Source organism: Danio aesculapii, chromosome 13, assembly GCF_903798145.1.
Source record: "Danio aesculapii chromosome 13, fDanAes4.1, whole genome shotgun sequence".
Lineage (NCBI taxonomy): Eukaryota > Metazoa > Chordata > Actinopteri > Cypriniformes > Danionidae > Danio > Danio aesculapii.
Window position 1 is genome coordinate 30,540,859 of NC_079447.1, and position 19,137 is coordinate 30,559,995.

At 34.2% G+C, this 19,137-nt stretch overlaps 1 protein-coding gene across 1 annotated transcript in view; it reads right to left on the reverse strand.

The window, feature by feature from the left end:
- Positions 1-13,504: 13,504 nt before the first annotated feature.
- The window catches only part of opn4a (opsin 4a (melanopsin)), a 47,674-nt gene continuing 42,041 nt past the window's right edge, over positions 13,505-19,137 (reverse strand). The window contains exons 8-11 of the mRNA XM_056470914.1: positions 18,493-18,688; positions 17,477-17,647; positions 16,124-16,189; positions 13,505-13,768 (exon numbers count right to left, since the gene is read on the reverse strand). Coding sequence (XP_056326889.1) covers positions 13,505-13,768; positions 16,124-16,189; positions 17,477-17,647; positions 18,493-18,688 — 697 coding nt within the window. The remainder of the gene's footprint in view (positions 13,769-16,123; positions 16,190-17,476; positions 17,648-18,492; positions 18,689-19,137) is intronic.

The following is a 19,137-nucleotide window of genomic DNA, read 5'->3' on the forward strand; positions in this document are numbered from 1 at the left end:
CCTCTGCCGAGAGCGATAGCACTATAACATTGTGGGGAGGGGGGAGCAATGGTACTTATATGGCATGTAAGGGGACACCCAGAATGCCAGGCCTCCCATGATTCACAAGGCTAATATAGTCCCCTCTTAGACTAAAAGATTTTTCTCGACTCCTTTTCTTCTTGGGTGCCTCATTTATCAGTATCGTGTAAATCTGTGTCATTTAAATCATATGAAAATTGAATTCATATTGGTAAAAGAGTTCAATTTCTTGCAAATGCAACCTGGCTGTTTCTGATAAACGGTTAACAAAAGGTTAGAGTTAATTGGCAATCCTTGCGGACACAAACACGCTTATCTCATGCCTTCACAATGCATTCTGGGACTGAACTGTGTTGCCCCGTTTAAATTAAGTGCCTATAAAAAAATCATCACTCTTATTGCATTGAAATTTAAACATACAGGTGAAATTAGAATTATTAGCCCCCTTTGAATTTTTTTTTCTTTTTTATTTCCCAAATGATGTTTAACAGAGCAAGGAAATTTTCACAGTATGTCTGATAATATTTTTTCATCTGGAGAAAGTTTTATTTGTTTTATTTTAGCTAGAATAAAAAAATTTGTTTAAAAACCATTTTAAGCCAAGGTCAAAATTATTAGCCCATTTAAGATAATTTTTTTTCGATAGTCTACAGAACAGACCATTGTTATACGATAACTTGCCTAATTACCCAAACCGGCCTAGTTAACCTACTGTAATTAACCTAGTTAAGCCTTTAAATGTCACTTTAAGCTGTATGGAAGTGTCTTGAAAAATGTCTAGTAAAATATTATTTACTGTCATCATGGCAAAGATCAAATAAATCAGTTATTAGAGATGAGTTATTAAAACTATTATGTTAAGAAATGTGTTGAAAAAATCTTCTCTCTGTTAAACAGAAATTGGTGAAAAAAATAAACAGGGAGGCTAATTCTGACTTCAACTGTACACTACTGAGTCAGTATACATACAGAAGAAAGTAATACTTTTATTTTGCAAGGATGCTTTAATTTATACAAAAATCACAGTAAATACGTTTCACTAAGTATTAATATTTCAAATAAATGAATGATTTCTGAAGAACCATGTAAAACTAAAGTAATGATGCCACATATTCAACTTTGTCATCACATAAATTATATTATATTATATTATATTATATTATATTATATTATATTATATTATATTATATTATATTATATTATATTATATTATATTATATTATATTATATTATATTATAAAACTTCCCAAGTGTGCTGATCGTCAAATAAATGCAGCCTTCCAACAAAAGTGCAGCTTTATGAATACTTTAACTTAAGATCCAATCAATCACTTTGAATTCATACCAACTTAAAGCGTTTCACTACCAAATTTTAATATGAACAAATCAGAAATTTATAAAATATGATTTTTTTAAATTTTTTTATTTTTTATTCTTTAATGCACATAAACCGTGAATGGCATATACATTAGATAATCCTATCCCAAACCAATTTCTTATTGAACAGCAGCTTTAAACAAAAAATGAGTGGCAGTCAGAAATGCCTGATACGCTCTTATTGCTCTCAGAGAAGAGAGATAAGAGAACCTGTCATGCTCCAGCTCTCTCTGCCATCACAAGGCCTGCGCTGAGACATCGGAGGAAAGATAACCACTGAGGACCTGCCTGTTTGCCTGGCCTAATTTGGGAGACCTCTAGTTAGCAGCTAAGTTTAGCCCTCTTTGTCAATGGAAGAATTTGAAGTAATACTGTACATGAATGCCCAACAATCAGGCCTTCGTAAGCAGCATTTCAGAGAACAAGCATGCCAGTCCTGGACAGTGTGTGACACGGTCCTGATACACTGCTGCTCATTATGGTGTCTTAACCAAGATGACATACTGCCACTGCAAAAACTGATCTGCCTCTCGAGTTAACTATTTACAAAAGCATTAAAAGATAAATGATTTATGAATGTCAAAGGAAAATGGGTTGTCAAGTATCACAAAATAAGGGTAATAATAATATTTGTTTATTATGTAGATTAGAATGCATCCTGTTTAATTTTACGTTCTTCTGAACCAATTTATTTAATGTTACTTATATATACACCAACAAAACATTTTTGATTTAGAACAAGAATCATTTGAATACCTACTTAAAATACTCCATTTAAGCATCACAATAATGTAGCTTCATTAATAATAAATAATCTATTATCACTAATTATTTGTAACTTAAAATCTTTATACTTTGCCACTTAAAACCACAAGGTTTTGCCCATTTGTCAGCAAGACATTTTTATTCATGTAAAATATAATAGAATTTACTAAATCACTTAAGTTTGTCACAATATACAGTATATACAGTTAAAGTCAGAATTATAAGCCCCCCTTTGAATTTTTTTCTCCTTTAAATATTTCCAAAATGATGTTTAACAGAGCAAAAGGAAATTTCACAGTATGTCTGATAATATTTTTTCTTCTGGAGAAAGTCTTATTTGTTTTATTTCGGCTAGAATAAAAGCAATTAAAATTTTTAAAAAACATTTTAAGGTCAAAATTATTAGCCCCTTTAAGCTATATTTGTTTTCGATAGTCTGCAGAACAAACCATCATTCTACAATAACTTGCCTAATTACCCTAACCTGCCTAGTTAACCTAATTAAGCCTTTAAATGTCCCTTTAAGCTGTATAGAAGTGTCTTGAAAAATATCTAGTCAAATATTATTTACTGTCATCAAAGGGCAAAGATAAAATAAATTTGGCAAAGATAAAATAAATAAATTATTTAAATTATTATGTTTAGAATGTGCTGGAAAAAATCTTCTCTCTGTTAAACAGAAATTGAGGAAAAAAATAAACAGGGGGGCTAATAATTCAGGGGGCCTAATAATTCTGACTTTAACTGTGTGTTGCTAAATGTATTTGTTATAATGAATGATGATGGAGCATTTTCACAACAATTTAAAACATTAAAGAAGATGCTTTACTTGATTTGAATATCCTTCTTTAGTTTATAAATTCATTTTTGCTAATTTAATTTGACCCATGTGTCACACATTAATTATTTCTTCATATGACATTTTGTATAGACCACATTTCATCTGTTATGAATAGATCAAAAGAGCTAAAAGGAATTTAACGTATTCTAAATAATAAATTCACCCAGGATTCTCAGCAAAACATTGACCAAATGAAGACAAGATGTAGCCCCACTTCAGGCACAGGGTTAAAGGGATAATTCGTAACTCTCCAGTAGGGCTGCACAATATATCATTTCAGCATCGATATCGCAATATGATCATTCGCAATAGTCACAGAATATAATTTATTATTTGCATGCGTTTTTGAGGCCTGTGCCTGAATTTTACTGAGTTATTTATACAACAAAGACTACGCAGTGTTATTTTATATTTGATTATTCAATTACTGTACCTCAAGACTCCTCTGTTTTTAACAGTAGCGTTTTCATTATTGCATTTATCTAAACTTGTAGATAGTTAATTATATTTTATGCATGATGCACTCCCCTACAGAATCATCCCAATCAATCTAAAATGATAAATTCTTTCCAAATAGAGTTTTTCCAAGTCATCTGGTGAAATTGTTTTCATACTGTATATGGCAGAATAACAAAACTTTACAATTTTAGATTTTTCCAATATTCTGCAGCCCTACTTTACAGAAGCTCTAAACTCTGATAAAGTATAGCACATACTGTATGAGCTGATGCTGATTGTTTAAAACAAAGATGCAGGATGTCTTTGTTCAATTCATAATGGAATTTATTTGGGCTTATCATTGATGCTTCAACCTATACTGTATATCGCATATAAATATCATCTGCTCATGTGCAAGTTTGAGTTCTAGCACACATCACCGCTGGACATGAAGCTCCTGCTCCAGACACTGTCGGAAAGCTCTGGCTTAAAGGCAATAATACTATAAATACGTTTTACTTTATTGCACAGAGACCAACTGTTTCACTGAGAACTTTAAGACTTATCTCTTGGAGCCACAAATTTTGATTTTATTAATTTTTGCCTGTATCTGTTAGGGTCAGCAGTACTTTATGAATTATGAAATTCATGATTTATGAAATGCATTTTATGAATCACTATACTAGTATACTTTATACTATAATAGTGTGTGATTTGTACATTAACAACTCAATTTTTTTGGTAGTAGTTTGGTAATACATGCTTCAGTAAATCAAATTAATGAATGTATTTAAATTACACCTAATTTATTAATAAAATGTATGTTTCCAGAGTTATGAGGGATATTTATTGACTATTTTACAGGTTACTGTACATCAAACTATACAAATTATGTGTCTAAATTTTATTTTTATTAAAGCTACTTGCAGATATAAACCCCTATTTTACCAGAAACTTGCTTTGTGAATACTTAAGATGTCTTGCTCTAGAACTGCCAGTTTCAGACTGCTGAATGATCTTTTTCCCACCATTGATTGGCGCGATTGAATGAATCACAGTGGTATGAACTGTTATGGGGATCAATACAGTCTTAATTAAATTAATTACTAATATTTAAGAAAGCTAATATTGAAGAAAGCTATTTCTTACTATTAAAGAGCTACCACACCCCATACATCTTGTTTTTAAGTCATTCAGTGGTGATCAAGCTTCAACTAAGGGGGTCAATCCCCCAAACCCCCCTGTAATTCGCACCATGACTATACTATCAGCTAAATGTCTTTACTGATCAACGGGAAAGAAAAAAATCACTTATGGTACATCTTGGATTGCACATTGGGTGAGTAAATGACATTTCTATAAATTCATATAAAATGCACTATGGTACATTGAACAATACATTATATATGCAAAAACAATTTTACACCTGCTCACAATGTACATATTGTAGCAACGATAAACAAATACCAGACTGAGAATATACAGTATGCATTTGAGCAGATGGGAACTATGGAATAAAACATGCTTCTTTTGTATAGAAATTAATTAAGTTTCATTTGATGCAGACACCAAAAAAGTACCTTTCATCTTTGGCCCATGTATCACACATTAATTGTTTCTTCATCAGACAGTTTGAATAGACCACATTATATAATTTATTAGCAGATCAAAAGAGTTAAAAGGAAAGTAACATATTCCAAATAAACAATTCACCAAGGTTTACCAGCAAAACATTGACGATACGTTATGTATGTAAACACTATTTTACACCTGCTCAGTGTATATATTGTAGCTACGATAAACGAATACCAGACTGAGAATATACAGCAAGTCTTTGACCAGATGGGAGCTGTGGATTAAAACATGCTAAATAACATCTCATGCAAATCTACACACAAGCCAAAACACATCAAAGCATCACTCAGTCAATGTAGCAGAAGCCAAAACCAGAAATAAACATGGCAACGAATTAAAAATGACATAAAAACCACCCAAGGCTGCTGAGAAGTGTATTTTAGCCTCTAATTGTATTTACAGTCATATACTGCTAAATGTATGAATGAATATAAACAATGAAGAGCCAATGTAAATGTTTTCACGCGACTGAGCGTCTCGAGTACAGTGTGAAGCCTGTTGCCTCCATTTCCATTCAACAAACAACTTCTCAAAGTTTTGCTAAAACCTACATGGTTGCATGCTAAAAGTTGCTTTACACTGACAGACGCAAACCTTGCAGCTTCTAGTCGCTCGGTTTCCTCCGGACACGAGTTCTGTCACTCACGCCAGATCCCTGCAACCCCCGGTGTACGTAAAGCACAGAGGACACAAGTTGACCAATCATACTATGCCGAAGGCTTTGCTCATGAATATTAATTCAGGTGAGTGGCGTTCTACCTTCATGTCTAGTTGATTCGCTGAAACGCAAACTCTAGCCTAGCGAATTAATGAAGCACTGTTTAGTGACTGTTTAGTTTATGAATATTAATCAGATGACGTGATCCACGCTTTAGCTTTGTTACCAAGCAACGCCAGAGCGAGCTAATACATATTAAAGAGCTAAATATTTCCCTCCCATAGTAGGATTGGTAATTTCCCACACGGGACAGGAAGGCGGAGGCGAGGGATTTTCATTAGAGAGGAATTATTAAAGAGACAGTCGTCCCTCTTGTTGCCCTGTGGACTGTTTTAAAATTGAGCTTGAACATCCGACGCATAAAAAAAGGCTCAGACCTTCTCAGACAGTCTGCAAGGCCCTATATTTAATTCACTAATGTTTTGAACTAGCAGGTCTTGGGTTTTGCAGATTAAGTCAGCATAATTCTGGCATTTCTGTCTTAAAATGGAATATTGCAATATTTATTCTAAATGGTTTATCATTGCCTCGTTTAAACTCGTGCCTTTTCATAATCAAAACAACCCCCTTCCCTTCTTTTTTATAATTCAATTTGTTACTTTAATTGTATAAACTAAAACAAAACAAAATTATAACACAATAATACAGTTAAAACAAGACATCCAAATAGAAATGAACAAAAAAATCCAGGATTTCAATTTACATGACAAATAAACGAATATAGACAAGAATATGGAATTATTACAGCCAATTCAAGTTGTTTCACTTTTTAGTTTTTTTCTTATGTTAAATTACATCCTTTTTTCAAAGATGAAAATTATAATATAACTGAGAGCTAAATGTAATAAATGAATGCTATTTATAGCCTCCACCAATGTTCAAGTAGCAGGGTTTGTGCATTTGAAGAAAGACCCCAGAAGACACAACAGTCACAGTGACTGAAAGAATGACTGCTGTTGGTGTCATACTTGAGGGGTTTTTCATGCCACATCAGGTTATGATGCAGATCCTTCCTCCCTGGAGCACATACTGTAAACTGCCAGAACTGAGGTAAGACAAAGACTATAGCATACAAGATTTGAAACTTGAAAAAATACATGTATGTGAAGGAGCCTAGCTAGCGAAATGCTATGTAGGCAAACCTCACTTCTCTGACCTCTAAAGGTGCTCTAGCGACAGCCTCTAGCCTTCTTGTTAGAGCATCCGACTCCCATACAAAGAATTGTTGTCTCAGAATGGGATGGGTGCAATAGGAGCAGTGGGTAACATGGGGGCTCGTCCGGGATCGGGTGAGGGTAACGGAAGACAGCTAGCAAAGTGTTATGCAGGCAAACCTCACTTCTCTGACCTCTAAACGTGCTCTGGGGACAGATGCTACACTCTCATAAATAAAAATACCTGCGCTGTCACTGGAATGGTACCTTTCAAAAGGTACAAATGTGTACCTAAAAGGTCCATATTAATACCTCAAGGGTACATATTAGTGCCTAAAAATTACAAAAGTGTTCCTTTTAAAAATTTTAGGTACTAACATATACTTTTGAGGTACCAATATGGACCCTTTAAGTACAAATGTGTACCTTTTGAAAAGGTACCACCCCAGTGACAGCTCGCGTACCTTTGTTTCTGAGAGTGTAGAGGCCATGGTCTTTAGCCTCCTTGTTAGAGCAACCAACTACTATAAAAATAATTCCTGGTTCGATATCATCTCAGAACGGGATGGGTGCAGTACACTAGGACCGGTGAGGAACATGTGGGGGCTTGTCCAGGATGGAGGTGAATGTAACAGAGGCCAGCTAGCGAAGTGCTATGCAGACAACGCTCACTCCTCTGACCTCTAAAGGTGCTCTATCGACAGACGCTAAAGACCATGGCCTTTAGCCTCCTTGTTAGAGCAACCGACTCTCATGCAAAGAATTGCCGGTTAGATCCCAGGTCAGACCAGGTTGGGGGCAGTAGGAACGATAATACAAAGAATTGCCTGTTAGATCCTAGGTCAGATCAGGTTCGGGCAGTAGGAACGCACCAGTCCTACTGCACCCAACCCGGTCAGAGCTGGGATTGAACTGGCGATTCTTCGCATGGGAGTCAGTTGCTCTTACAAGGAGGACTATTCTATTTACAGGAAGGAATACAGTATATTGTGCAGAGATGGGTAAACATTTCTTGCAGTAATAATATTTATAAGTGCTTTTTTCCCAAGACCTACTTCTAGAAAACAATGAATGTCCCCTGCACGTTGGCTTCTTAAGGGGTCTCTATGGTCAGTTTTATAACGTTAGATGCGAAGAGTGCAGCATAACATTTGCTTTATAATGCTCATCCCCAGTTATTAGGAGGACATCCACAAAACATTTGTTCCCGGTCACGCTAACGTCATCTTTATGTCCCGTAAACACGGAGACATCCAGGATCCACAGAGGCCTTAGGGACATCATGGGCATCTTATTTTTGTTAGCTGGGCTAATACACTAGCAAATGGCATGTTGCCCACAGCAGGTCATTGTCTGAAAGAGCATGATGGTGCATTGTTTTAAAATGATAACCTAGGTTATTGAGAAATGAAATAACCAAGTACCAAAATGCACACAGAGATGATTAAGTGCTTTATGAATAATGCTCTCAGCTGAGACTTCCTTCTTAAAACTGTAAAATGGTACAGGAATCTAGTTTTTACTCAGATTGAATAACACTTGAATACTCTTTTGAATAATCTTTTTTTTTTGTAACGTGGGCTTGTGCAATCTAGTATGTGGTCATGAAGATGTGTTTATTTTTTGGCAATGTGAAAATGAAAAGAAAAAAAATGTGTCCATTTTAGCAATACAATTATTTTACAAGCAGAGGAATACCAAGAAGCCAAGAATCACAACACTCGTAAAAGACTTTTCTCTCCATTCATAGAATTCATGTAAGAAGAGGTCTATGTCACATAATAGCCCATTCATCCTGAAAAAGTATGTCAATAGGAAACCTTTGTTATGATCCTGTAAATGCAAGTGAAAAAAAAAACCCTTAATGTTATGATTGAAAAAAGTCTGATGTCTAAATCTTTACTGACAGCAAGTGTTGGTGATGTCTAAGGCCTAGAGGAATATCTCTATAAATAGGCCAGTTAGATTCATCTATGTCGCTTGAAGAAGTAAAGATGATTTTAGGAAGGAAACATTTGAATAATACTTGCAGATGTGATTATGAAAGAACCTGCGCTTTAACATATTTTCCAGACAAAAGAAAACAATGTCGACAACTGCAGTTTTTTATTTAAAAAAATAAATAGGAGCAACCACGTGAGAACATTACAAATATACCTAATGCTCTTGGTGTCAGATACATGGACATATATATGGTGTTTTTCATTTGACAAAATCTATACTCTGATACAATCTGAGATTATACCTCACAACAGGAACAGTCCATGGACTGTAGACAAATACAATTTTCATTACTCTTATAACAAGCCACTCAAGAAAGAACTAACAGATCTAAATGTAAACAGAGCCACGATGCTGTTTGCTAAAACACGTCTTCCAGAACTAGCTGGAAGAACAACCATCACATTTGAGGTACAAGTCAGTCTTTCTGACCTGTCATTGAGTAAAAAGGCAACATAACCATTCAAACGTGACTATAATTGGACTACTATGCTGTGCTTATTAAAAAGAAAAACATTTTAAATATATAAAAACAACACATCTGTAGAGGTTATTGTACATCTGCTGAACGTTCATTAGGCTTGTTAATCTTAATGGATTGGTGGAAACACACACAGCATGAATGATGTGAGTTCTGCAGTCTCTGTTTGCGTGATTCAGCGAGATACAGCAATGCGTCTCTGCTCTAGGCAAATGCATTCTGTGGCTTGTGCTGTTTGAGATTACTTCTTTCCACAGTAACACACAAATGTTTTATCCCTCCAGTCAGTGGATTAAATCAGACGATAAACAGATGATACATGTTTTGTGGTAGAGAGAGGAGCTCTGTTTCTACTCTGAATAATGTGATAGTGCATATTTGCAAACTATGATAGTATAAATGAAATTCCACATTCTTAACGCTGAAGTTTTCAGGCTTATTTTGCAGCAGACTGTTACTTTTGGAGTTCTTTAAAAACATCACAAGACCTTTAAGTTTAAAAGCACACACTTACTACATAACACATAGTTATAAAATAAGAAATGAGAAGAATAAAATGACAATTTACATCAATAATGCTTTCAAAACTACAGATGGTTAAAGATCAAAAAACTTTTGTGAATCTTCATCCTTCAACCTTAAAGCTACACTGTCAGCCTGTTTTGTGGTGTTGGTCAATTAATCTGACAAATGTCAAAGCGCAGTGCCCTTAATGGGATAGCTGACCTAAAAATTGACCCTAAGATGTAGATAACTTTCAGTTTTTTGTTTTTTTTTAGCTGAAAGCATGTTCTTTGGCTTTTCATAAAATGCAAGTTAATGGCTAAACCATCATTTCAGAGACAAAAAACAACATTTAATTAGCACCTATGAATGAAAGCTAAATGAAAGCTAAATTTCATATTTTTAGGGCTGCACAATATTGGAAAACCCTGATTTTGCGATATTTAATTGGTTTTCCTGATCAAATTACAATTACAACCAGATGGTTTTGAAAAGCTTAATACATTTTTTTTTTTTCTGGAGAGTCCAACAGTATTCAGGTGTGGAAATTGAATAATCACAATGTAAAAAAATAATGCTTTCCCAAATATCTAAATTGTTACAAGTAAAAAATTGTTTTGTTTTCAGAAATAATGTCAAAATTAAGTATTTTTTCTTTAAAAAAGGGTAATGGGGTAAGTAAAATAGAATTGTTTTTGTTTTGAAGTAGAAAAGCTTTTTTTTCAGTGCAAATGTAAAAAAAACTCTAGTCTTCATTGTAAAAATAATTAAATACAGTTCATCTTTGTTAAACCTCCAAATGTCATCATTTTTTGTGGTCAAATGTTTTAAACTCTCTTGAAATTTGAAAAAAAAAAAAAACCTTTGTACAGACTCTACAAGTCACATGTGTTCTGTAGCTGCTGGTTATCTATAATCAGACTTAACATTGCGGATCCTGCAATGTGACTATTGCATCTGCACAGATTGCAAAATTGATGCTGAAACAATATATTGTGCAGCCCTATAGTGTGTTTTCTGTATTGAGTTAGAAAAACAACTGAATGAAGCATCTATTTTCTGCATTATTTGTAATTTCAGAGAAAAGAAAATCCCTATCGGTCGGTCCCTATATGTTCTGGTCTACTCTTAATGGCTTGCTTTAATCGATTGTACTTTCTCTGATGAGAGAGACATTATTATTGTTCTCTAATTAATTTGTACAAAATGTTCAGGATAGAATATAAATTATTTGTCAGCTCTGTTATTGTGATATTTCAGTGAATCTATCATTTAATTTTTCAAAAACAATTATATGATGGAAATACATACAATTCTGTTTTAGACATGCCTGGTTTGAGGTTAGCATCTTGAGCTAAAAAACTAAATGTCAGAAAATGTCAACTCAGTTGTTGGCAACTCTTAAAAAAAAAAAAAAGCTCAACAACATTGGCACCACTAGCCTAGTGGTTAGTGTGTCGACACATAGCACCGAGGTGCTTGTGGTGACCTGAGTTTGATTCCCAGATCGAGGTCCTTTGCTGATCCCTCCCCTATCTCTGCTCCCCACACTATACAATCTCCACTGTCCTATACCAATAAAGGTGACCCCCCCCCCCCCCAAAAAAAAAAAGAGAAAAGCGCTCAACAACAGCTAGTAACATTACTTTACATTACTAATAGAATTCAGTTTAAATATAAATGATACATCTGTTATATTTCATCCCAGTTTAAAGAAAAAGAGTGAAAATGCTTGAAAAGTATCTGCAATACTGGAATGGGTGATATGTGATATGCTTTTGAGATTTTAGGATGCAAAACAATCAGTTGCATTATATGAGTCACCAAGGAAAATGATGAACTGATAATCTTCTGTTAAAAAGACCTGCATGTACATATTTAATAGCCTATAGGAGAGTAAATGAACAGCAAATTCTGATTTGGTTTTCGTTCGAATATACAATAAATGAATTATGCCAATTTAGGCCTATTTCATCATTTATCATATTTAGAAAGAAGGTTTTTACAGAAAAAAAACACATTGCATATTATTAAATAGTAAAAAAAAGGTTGCAATTTTTGGTGCAAAGGTGTATACAGTTCATATTTTGTAGATGGTTTGCAACTGCTGTTTATCACCTCTTTAGAAGCACCACAAAAATAATTGTTTGTTAAATTGTTACAAAGGGACTGAACAGATATTTAAACAATCATTTTAATTATAATATATATATTTATCTCTGTCAATATATGTTTTAAGTGCATCCCATCAGGTGTTTCAAAGCTCTGCCACATTTATGCTCTTCAAACCCACTTGAAAACTTGGGAAGCTAAATCAGGATGTTTCTATAACATAAATTAATATTTCATACCGCTAAATTCTGTGCAAGTGAGGAGAGAAACTTTGAGTGTCTCATGATGATCCTGTAAAGCAAACACATTCAGAATTGCATGGAGAGACAAAATCTGGGATATTGGCTGAAAATGGCTTAATGCTAAAAGGAAACAATTTACAAATATAAATTAATCATGTACAACAAACACATCTTTGAACACTCATGCTAAAACTAAACACATAAAAATGAACTTATTTTGCACCTTGACAATGAAGATTACACTAAGAGTCCATTTACATGACAATACTGTACTAAAAACGGAAAGCCTTAACCTTGAGTTTTTTTTAAAACATTTAAGTACATATGACAAAGTGTTTAAAGCAACTCTTGTTCAGACAGACTCCTGAAAAATATAAAATATTGTCAATCAAACACACTGAATATGTGAACAAAATGTATGTTTTGGTAGTTTGGTTTATACAGGTTATATTGAGGTGATTATTATTATTTTATATTATGACACACGGTGGCTCAGTGGTTAGCACTGTCACCTCACAGCAAGAAGGTTACTTGTTCAAGTTCTGGCCGAGCCAGTTGGCATTTTTATGTGTATTTTGCATCTTCTCCCTGTGTTTGCGTGGGTTTCCTCCGGGTGCTCCAGTTTCCCCAAAGTCCAAAGACAATGCGGTACAGGTGAATTGAATAAACTAAATTGGCCATGAGTGTGTGTATGTGAATGAGAGTGAATGGGTGTTTCCCAGTACTGGGTTGTGGCTGGAAGGGCATCAGCTGCATAAAACATATGCTGGAATAGTTGGCGGTTAATTCCACTGTGGTGACCCCTGATAAATAAGGGACTAAGCCAAATTAAAATGAATGAAGGAATAATTATATTATTATTCTTCAAGCCCTCAAAACACAGTTGTCATGTAAATGTACAGTTAAAACTGATAAACATAATTTTTTTGTTGAACATTTGGTTTCTCACCTTGCATCCCAGTCTCTAAGGATGACAAATCACTTTGCCAGATTGAAATCATGGTCTATTAAATATGAACTTGGAGTAAAACTGCTAGATATACATAACACATGAGGTTATCAAAAGATAAACATAAATGTACTACTGTATATGACTTACATTCTCAATACACAAGACTGATTACCTCCTCCACCTCTCTGTTTTTTCATTACTAGACGTCTACACCAAAGAACAGGAAAACTCACTGAACCCTGAAACAAAGCTTGAGTGGAGCACTAGATATACTGAGGCCGATGGTTGTCTATATGGCCAGACTCAGGTGTTTCAGCAGCAGTGGAGAGATGCGCTGCCCCCTGCTGGACTCCTCCACGTGAGTCTCTCCTGGCCTGATTGGTCCCAACAGCGGACACGTTTGAGCGGCTGATTCTGTAAGTGGGACGAACCGAGGGCAGAAGAGAGCTGGACTCAGAGGTGATGACGATACTGGGGATCCGACCAATCGCACCTCTTGAAATGGGCACATCTGTAATGTCCCCAGCCTAAAAAAAAGTAAATTTTGTTCTGTGATTAACTTGAACTTTTTCAGCCTTTCTTGTACATTAAACCACAATTGAAAGTTAAAACTCTGCTGCAATCAAGCTCAACATGACATCTGTAAGCAAACACTGACGGCACAATTGTCAGTTTAATTAATAAGCATTCATGTTTCGAAAGATGCTTGTTAGAATGATTCTTTCAAGGATACACTTTCAAGGATACAAGGATTACTTCTGCAGAACTGAGGCATTTAGTGGGAAAATGGAAGCATAATTTTATTATACACTTTTACTCTGCAATCAAAATTCTAAATTATTCACTAATTACCTTCTTGTTTTCACAACAGCACACTGTGATTCATTAAACAGAAGACATTCTTGCCAATTAAATAACCTTGCAGATTTTTCATGTCAAAAAATTACTGTTTGGGCGAGTCGCTCGGCCAGTGGCCACAGAAACACAATCTACCTGTGGTCAACCAATTTCACAAAACCGTACCGCCTACGGGACCCACAACAGATTAAAGTGGGTAGGCAGGGTCATACCTGCCAGTAGTAACAGCCATAAATATTTTTTAACAACCATGTGCAAAATTTTAATCAGAAAACAGGCAGAACAAATGAACAAAACACATCTAATGGCAGCGATTACAATTATTATTGTAATTATTAATATTACAATTATTATCAATCAGTAAAATGCCATTATACTACTGCATTATATGTATTGCAATAATAACAAGTGAAGTAACTGAACGAAAGCAAATTTACAATACTAATATTTAAATGCTTTTAAATGTTTCAATTGTCCAGCTTTCCTTTATTTATTCACAAAATGTTAACACTTTACAATAAGGTGGTGTTATTTAGAGTCATTTAATGCTTTTACTAACAAAAACAAACAATGAACAATATATTTATTACAGTATTTAGTCATTTGGATCATGCTTTTGTCCAAAGCGACTAACAACTGAGGAGACATTCAGCAATTCAACAAGAAGAGGCAGTACACACAGGAAGTTCTAATTATCTCAGAAGAACTGTTAGTGCTTAGAAGATTTGGTGCTAAAATAAGAAAGTGTGTTTTTTAGAGAGAGAAGAGTGAAGGGTGTTTTTACAGGTGGTTTGTAAAGCCCACTCACCTGTGTGAAGCACACTTTCTAATCGCATAGTACAATTTCTTTTCTTATTGTAGTCTTGTGAAAATGTGCAAAACTGGTGCAAGTGTCAGTTAAAGTGTCAGAGAGATGAAATTGTGTTTTTACAGGTGGTTTGTCAATCCCACTCACCTGTGCGAGGCACACTCATTTTGTTTCAGTTCATGTTAGTTATTGCTAGTTAATCAAAAATACAGTTGTTCATTGTTAGTTCACGTTAACTCATGATGCATTAACTAAAGTTAACAAGTATAAATTTGGATGTTAATAATGCATTAATAAATGTTGAACTTTGATTAGAAGTACTGTTTATAATTAGTTCATGGCAAGGCAAGTTTATTTATATAGCACATTTCATACACAATGGTAATTTAAAGTCCTTTACATAAACAAGAATAAAAGAAACAAGAAAATAAAAATGATTAAAAGAATTAAAAATAGGTGTTAAAACAGCTTATAAAAGAATGAAAAAGAAAAGAAAGACATAATAGTGTGATCAGTTAGACATAGCACAGTGCTTATTTGGTAAACGCACAGCAAAACAGCTGTGTTTTAAGTCTTGATTTGAATGTACCTAATGTACCGTCATGTTATTAAATGCATTAACTAATGAAACCTTATTGCAAAGGGTCACCCACAAAACATTATACTGCCAAGAATTCTTCTATATAGACATAAAAACCACTTACAATGTGTTCACAAAGCTGCGGAGACAAACTTTTACTAAGTAACAAAGAGAAGTTGTACAGTACGTAAAGAGTTGAGCTCACCGCTATGGATGATATAAGCAGGATAAGTAACTATGCGCTGTGATTGGCTGAGGAGGAGGGGTCTCTTTCATTAGATTAATTCATGGAAATGCCAGTATTATGGACAATATTATGTTGCAAAAATAAAAATAAAGATTTTAAATGTAGGCTAAGAGAAAAACTTTATTTTTTTTCTAGTGTTACTAATTCATGTATTTTCTAAGAAAAGAATCAAGCATGTTTTTTAATGCTTTTACATTATTATTAGTAATATTTTGGGCCAGATTTGTATTTACATACACATATTTGCGTGAATATTTTTTGTGTATTTATATAGTTACAAAAAAAACCTGCAATTTTATATTAATGCTAAATCATATCGTTACCAAGGTTAGCAGTCAACTGGTGAGTAGCACTAATGATTGTTATGTTATATTACGAAAATGACTCACGTTTGAAAAAGTGCGATCAGGTTGAATGATTCCGGCCACAGACACATCATCCACATCAGAGGAGCTCTAGATCAGAAATATGAGAGTGAGTCAATAACAAGAACAAAAAGCCATTCAAGAGTTTGCAGTCAGTGAGATTTTTTTAAACAAACTAATTTATTAAAAAAATATTAATACATTAGAGTAAAAAAAAGAAACATCATCCAAAACGACCAACAAAATCATAAGATGTACTTAAAGAATTCATGCATATTCTTTCTAAATACACAGAAAATTAAACATGTATTTTTTCTGTATAAAGCCATACAGTAGTGGTACATTAACTATTAAACTCTCTTTATAAGTGTGTCTGGTTTGAATGTGCTTAAGCGTAAAGAATTAGGGTATACAGTATTTTCTGGTAAGGCTTGAGAGGACATACATTTTACAATTGTTTCTTATTTATTCTCTTCTCTGTCTATGTGAAAAGCATTCTGTTTTATGACTCATGGCTCCTATTTATACCTGGTATTAACAAGTATTTTTTAACACAAACTGCTCTCATACAGCTTAACTACAACCAAGAAGTTACCGCAACTGTTTTGGAAGAAAAAGGAGTCCCCTACATGTAAATTGTGGCTTGGATAATTGACTACTGCGTTACATTTGGAGCGAATTAGGTACAGTTTGAAAAGAAAACTTGAGCAATTTGATAAAATCTGGCATCCTTTTATCTGTTCCCTTGACAAAAACCTCGTGGACTATTGCATTATTTTATATAATGTTTTAATATTGCTTTTCATCATACTCTGTTGTTCAAACAGGTCTTTGTAAATAAGTTTTTAGGAATGGCTTGTTATGAAGGTGGTTTTTTATTTATTTATTATTATTTTTTTATATTATTATTATTTTTCATGAATCTTTGTCTTCAATAAAATCTTAATTCATAAAAAATGTGCTCAAATATGTCATTTGTGGCCACTTATTATATGTTAAATTGTCACCAACAATGAAAATTTACTAATTAGCTATTTACTCACCCTCCACTTATTCCAAGACTGAGTTTTTTTTTGTTGAACACAATCTAAAATATTTTGAAGAATGTTGGTTTTAAAAAAGGCTATAGAAGTCAATGGCCATGACTGAATTACAACATTCTTCAAACTATCTTCTTTTTCTGTTCTAAAAACAAGATGGAAAAAGTGGAGACTGAGTAAATGATGACAGCTTGTTCATTTTTGGGTGAACCATTCCTTTAATACCAGTTGCAAATGGGACCCGTGATGACACAAATAGCATCATGAACAGAGAAATGTGTTGTACTATTCCACCGATACTTGCCACATATTGAAAACACTCAGCCTGTGAGGTCACCTTTTCAAAGATGCCAGAGTCATGGCTTTTGAGCTTGGACTTGAAGCTGGATGAGTTGCATGGTTTGAAGTCTGGCATCTCCGCAGTGTCTTTACTGATATCACAGGACACCTGTCGACTGGCAGGCCTGGAGCTCATGCTCGACAGATCAGCTTCAGTGTCTGTCCAGCCCTGAGGAGTTCAAACAACTCATCAAAGGGCTCCTTGATTAAAATGTCTCATTTTTAAACCTTAGTTAGTGTGTGATTTTTCAGTTTTAGCGTAAGTTATGACTAGGGCTAGACAGAATCTGCGGACATTTTTTGCTATTGATATGATAGATCTACGAAAAGAAAGAAATTATTACTTTACAAACTAAAAATCGATCAAATGAACACTTTCATATTACTCAATATTATTACTGAAACTAATTTAAAAACTGAATAAATATATATTTACACACATTTACACAAGTATAAAAAAAAAATCAATGATTGGCTAAAAATCTGTGGAAATCTGTGAAAAAATGTGCGGATTTCTGCGCGCGCAGATTCCGTGTGGGCCTAGTTATGACCCTCAAACTTTAATGCAAAAGAAGATAGTACAATTTTCAGAGTTGTCTTTTTAAGGAATACAACAAACAAGACTCTTTCTGAGTTTGTGACAACACAAAAGTCTAGGATTTAAATAAACTCCACCCCCTGGTGCGATGTTTACATGCACTAGGTGGTTAGCCAATAATAACACACTAGCTGACCAATCAGAGCCCAAAGCATATTTCTGCAGGGGAAGTGTCACAGAAACAGGAAGTCTACAGATGATATTTAGGAAAATAGAAACAGTTGTGGTAATTAAAGAAAAAAAATGTGAAAAAAAGCTAAATATAATTAAAAAATAAATATAAATATGTTACAGTGCACCTCTTAAACACAATTAATCCCTCCTAAATAGTTGAATGAACAGCCGTTTAAATACAGCTATAACAATCACATTGTCTAACCATAAAATCTCCAGATCCTTCAATCCATCATACTCACAGATTCACTGTCAGAAGCGGAGGACAGTCGGGATTTGCCGGTGCTGGTTCTACGGAAGCGTCCAGACATATCAGAGGACTGACTTGTGACGGTGGAGCGGCGTGTGGACATTAAACTGCTGTGGAAGGAGTGCAGGTCACGCTTGGGGACGCAGAGAAGCACACGCAGACATGGGATGTACTTTGCAATGGCCAACCTGACAAAGGCACAGATGAGATGTAGAAATAAGACACATTAGACATGATGGATCCATATTCAGGGTCCACATCTGTGCAGTCAAATTATTAATTAATGTCAATGACAAATGAGATCAAACTGGAGAACAAGAGTTGTTCCCTGGTTGTTCTTGGTAACTACAGCTGAATCTATTAAAGAACATTTTAGTAAGTAAAATTAAGCTGATTTTAAATTGTAAGTATTAGTTAAAAACCAAAATGCTGATTGCAAACAGAAATGAGTTAGACATGTTAAGTACTAACCTGACTAAAACAGAAAAAAATAAGTGTAATAGATTTTACTTAACAAAAACTAATCAAATATAGTGAAAAAGAAAACCTAATTTAAAATATTATACATATATAAAACTTTACATTTTAATAGACAAGATGTTTCACCTTAGATTACATTTTTTTATAGAACATTTTT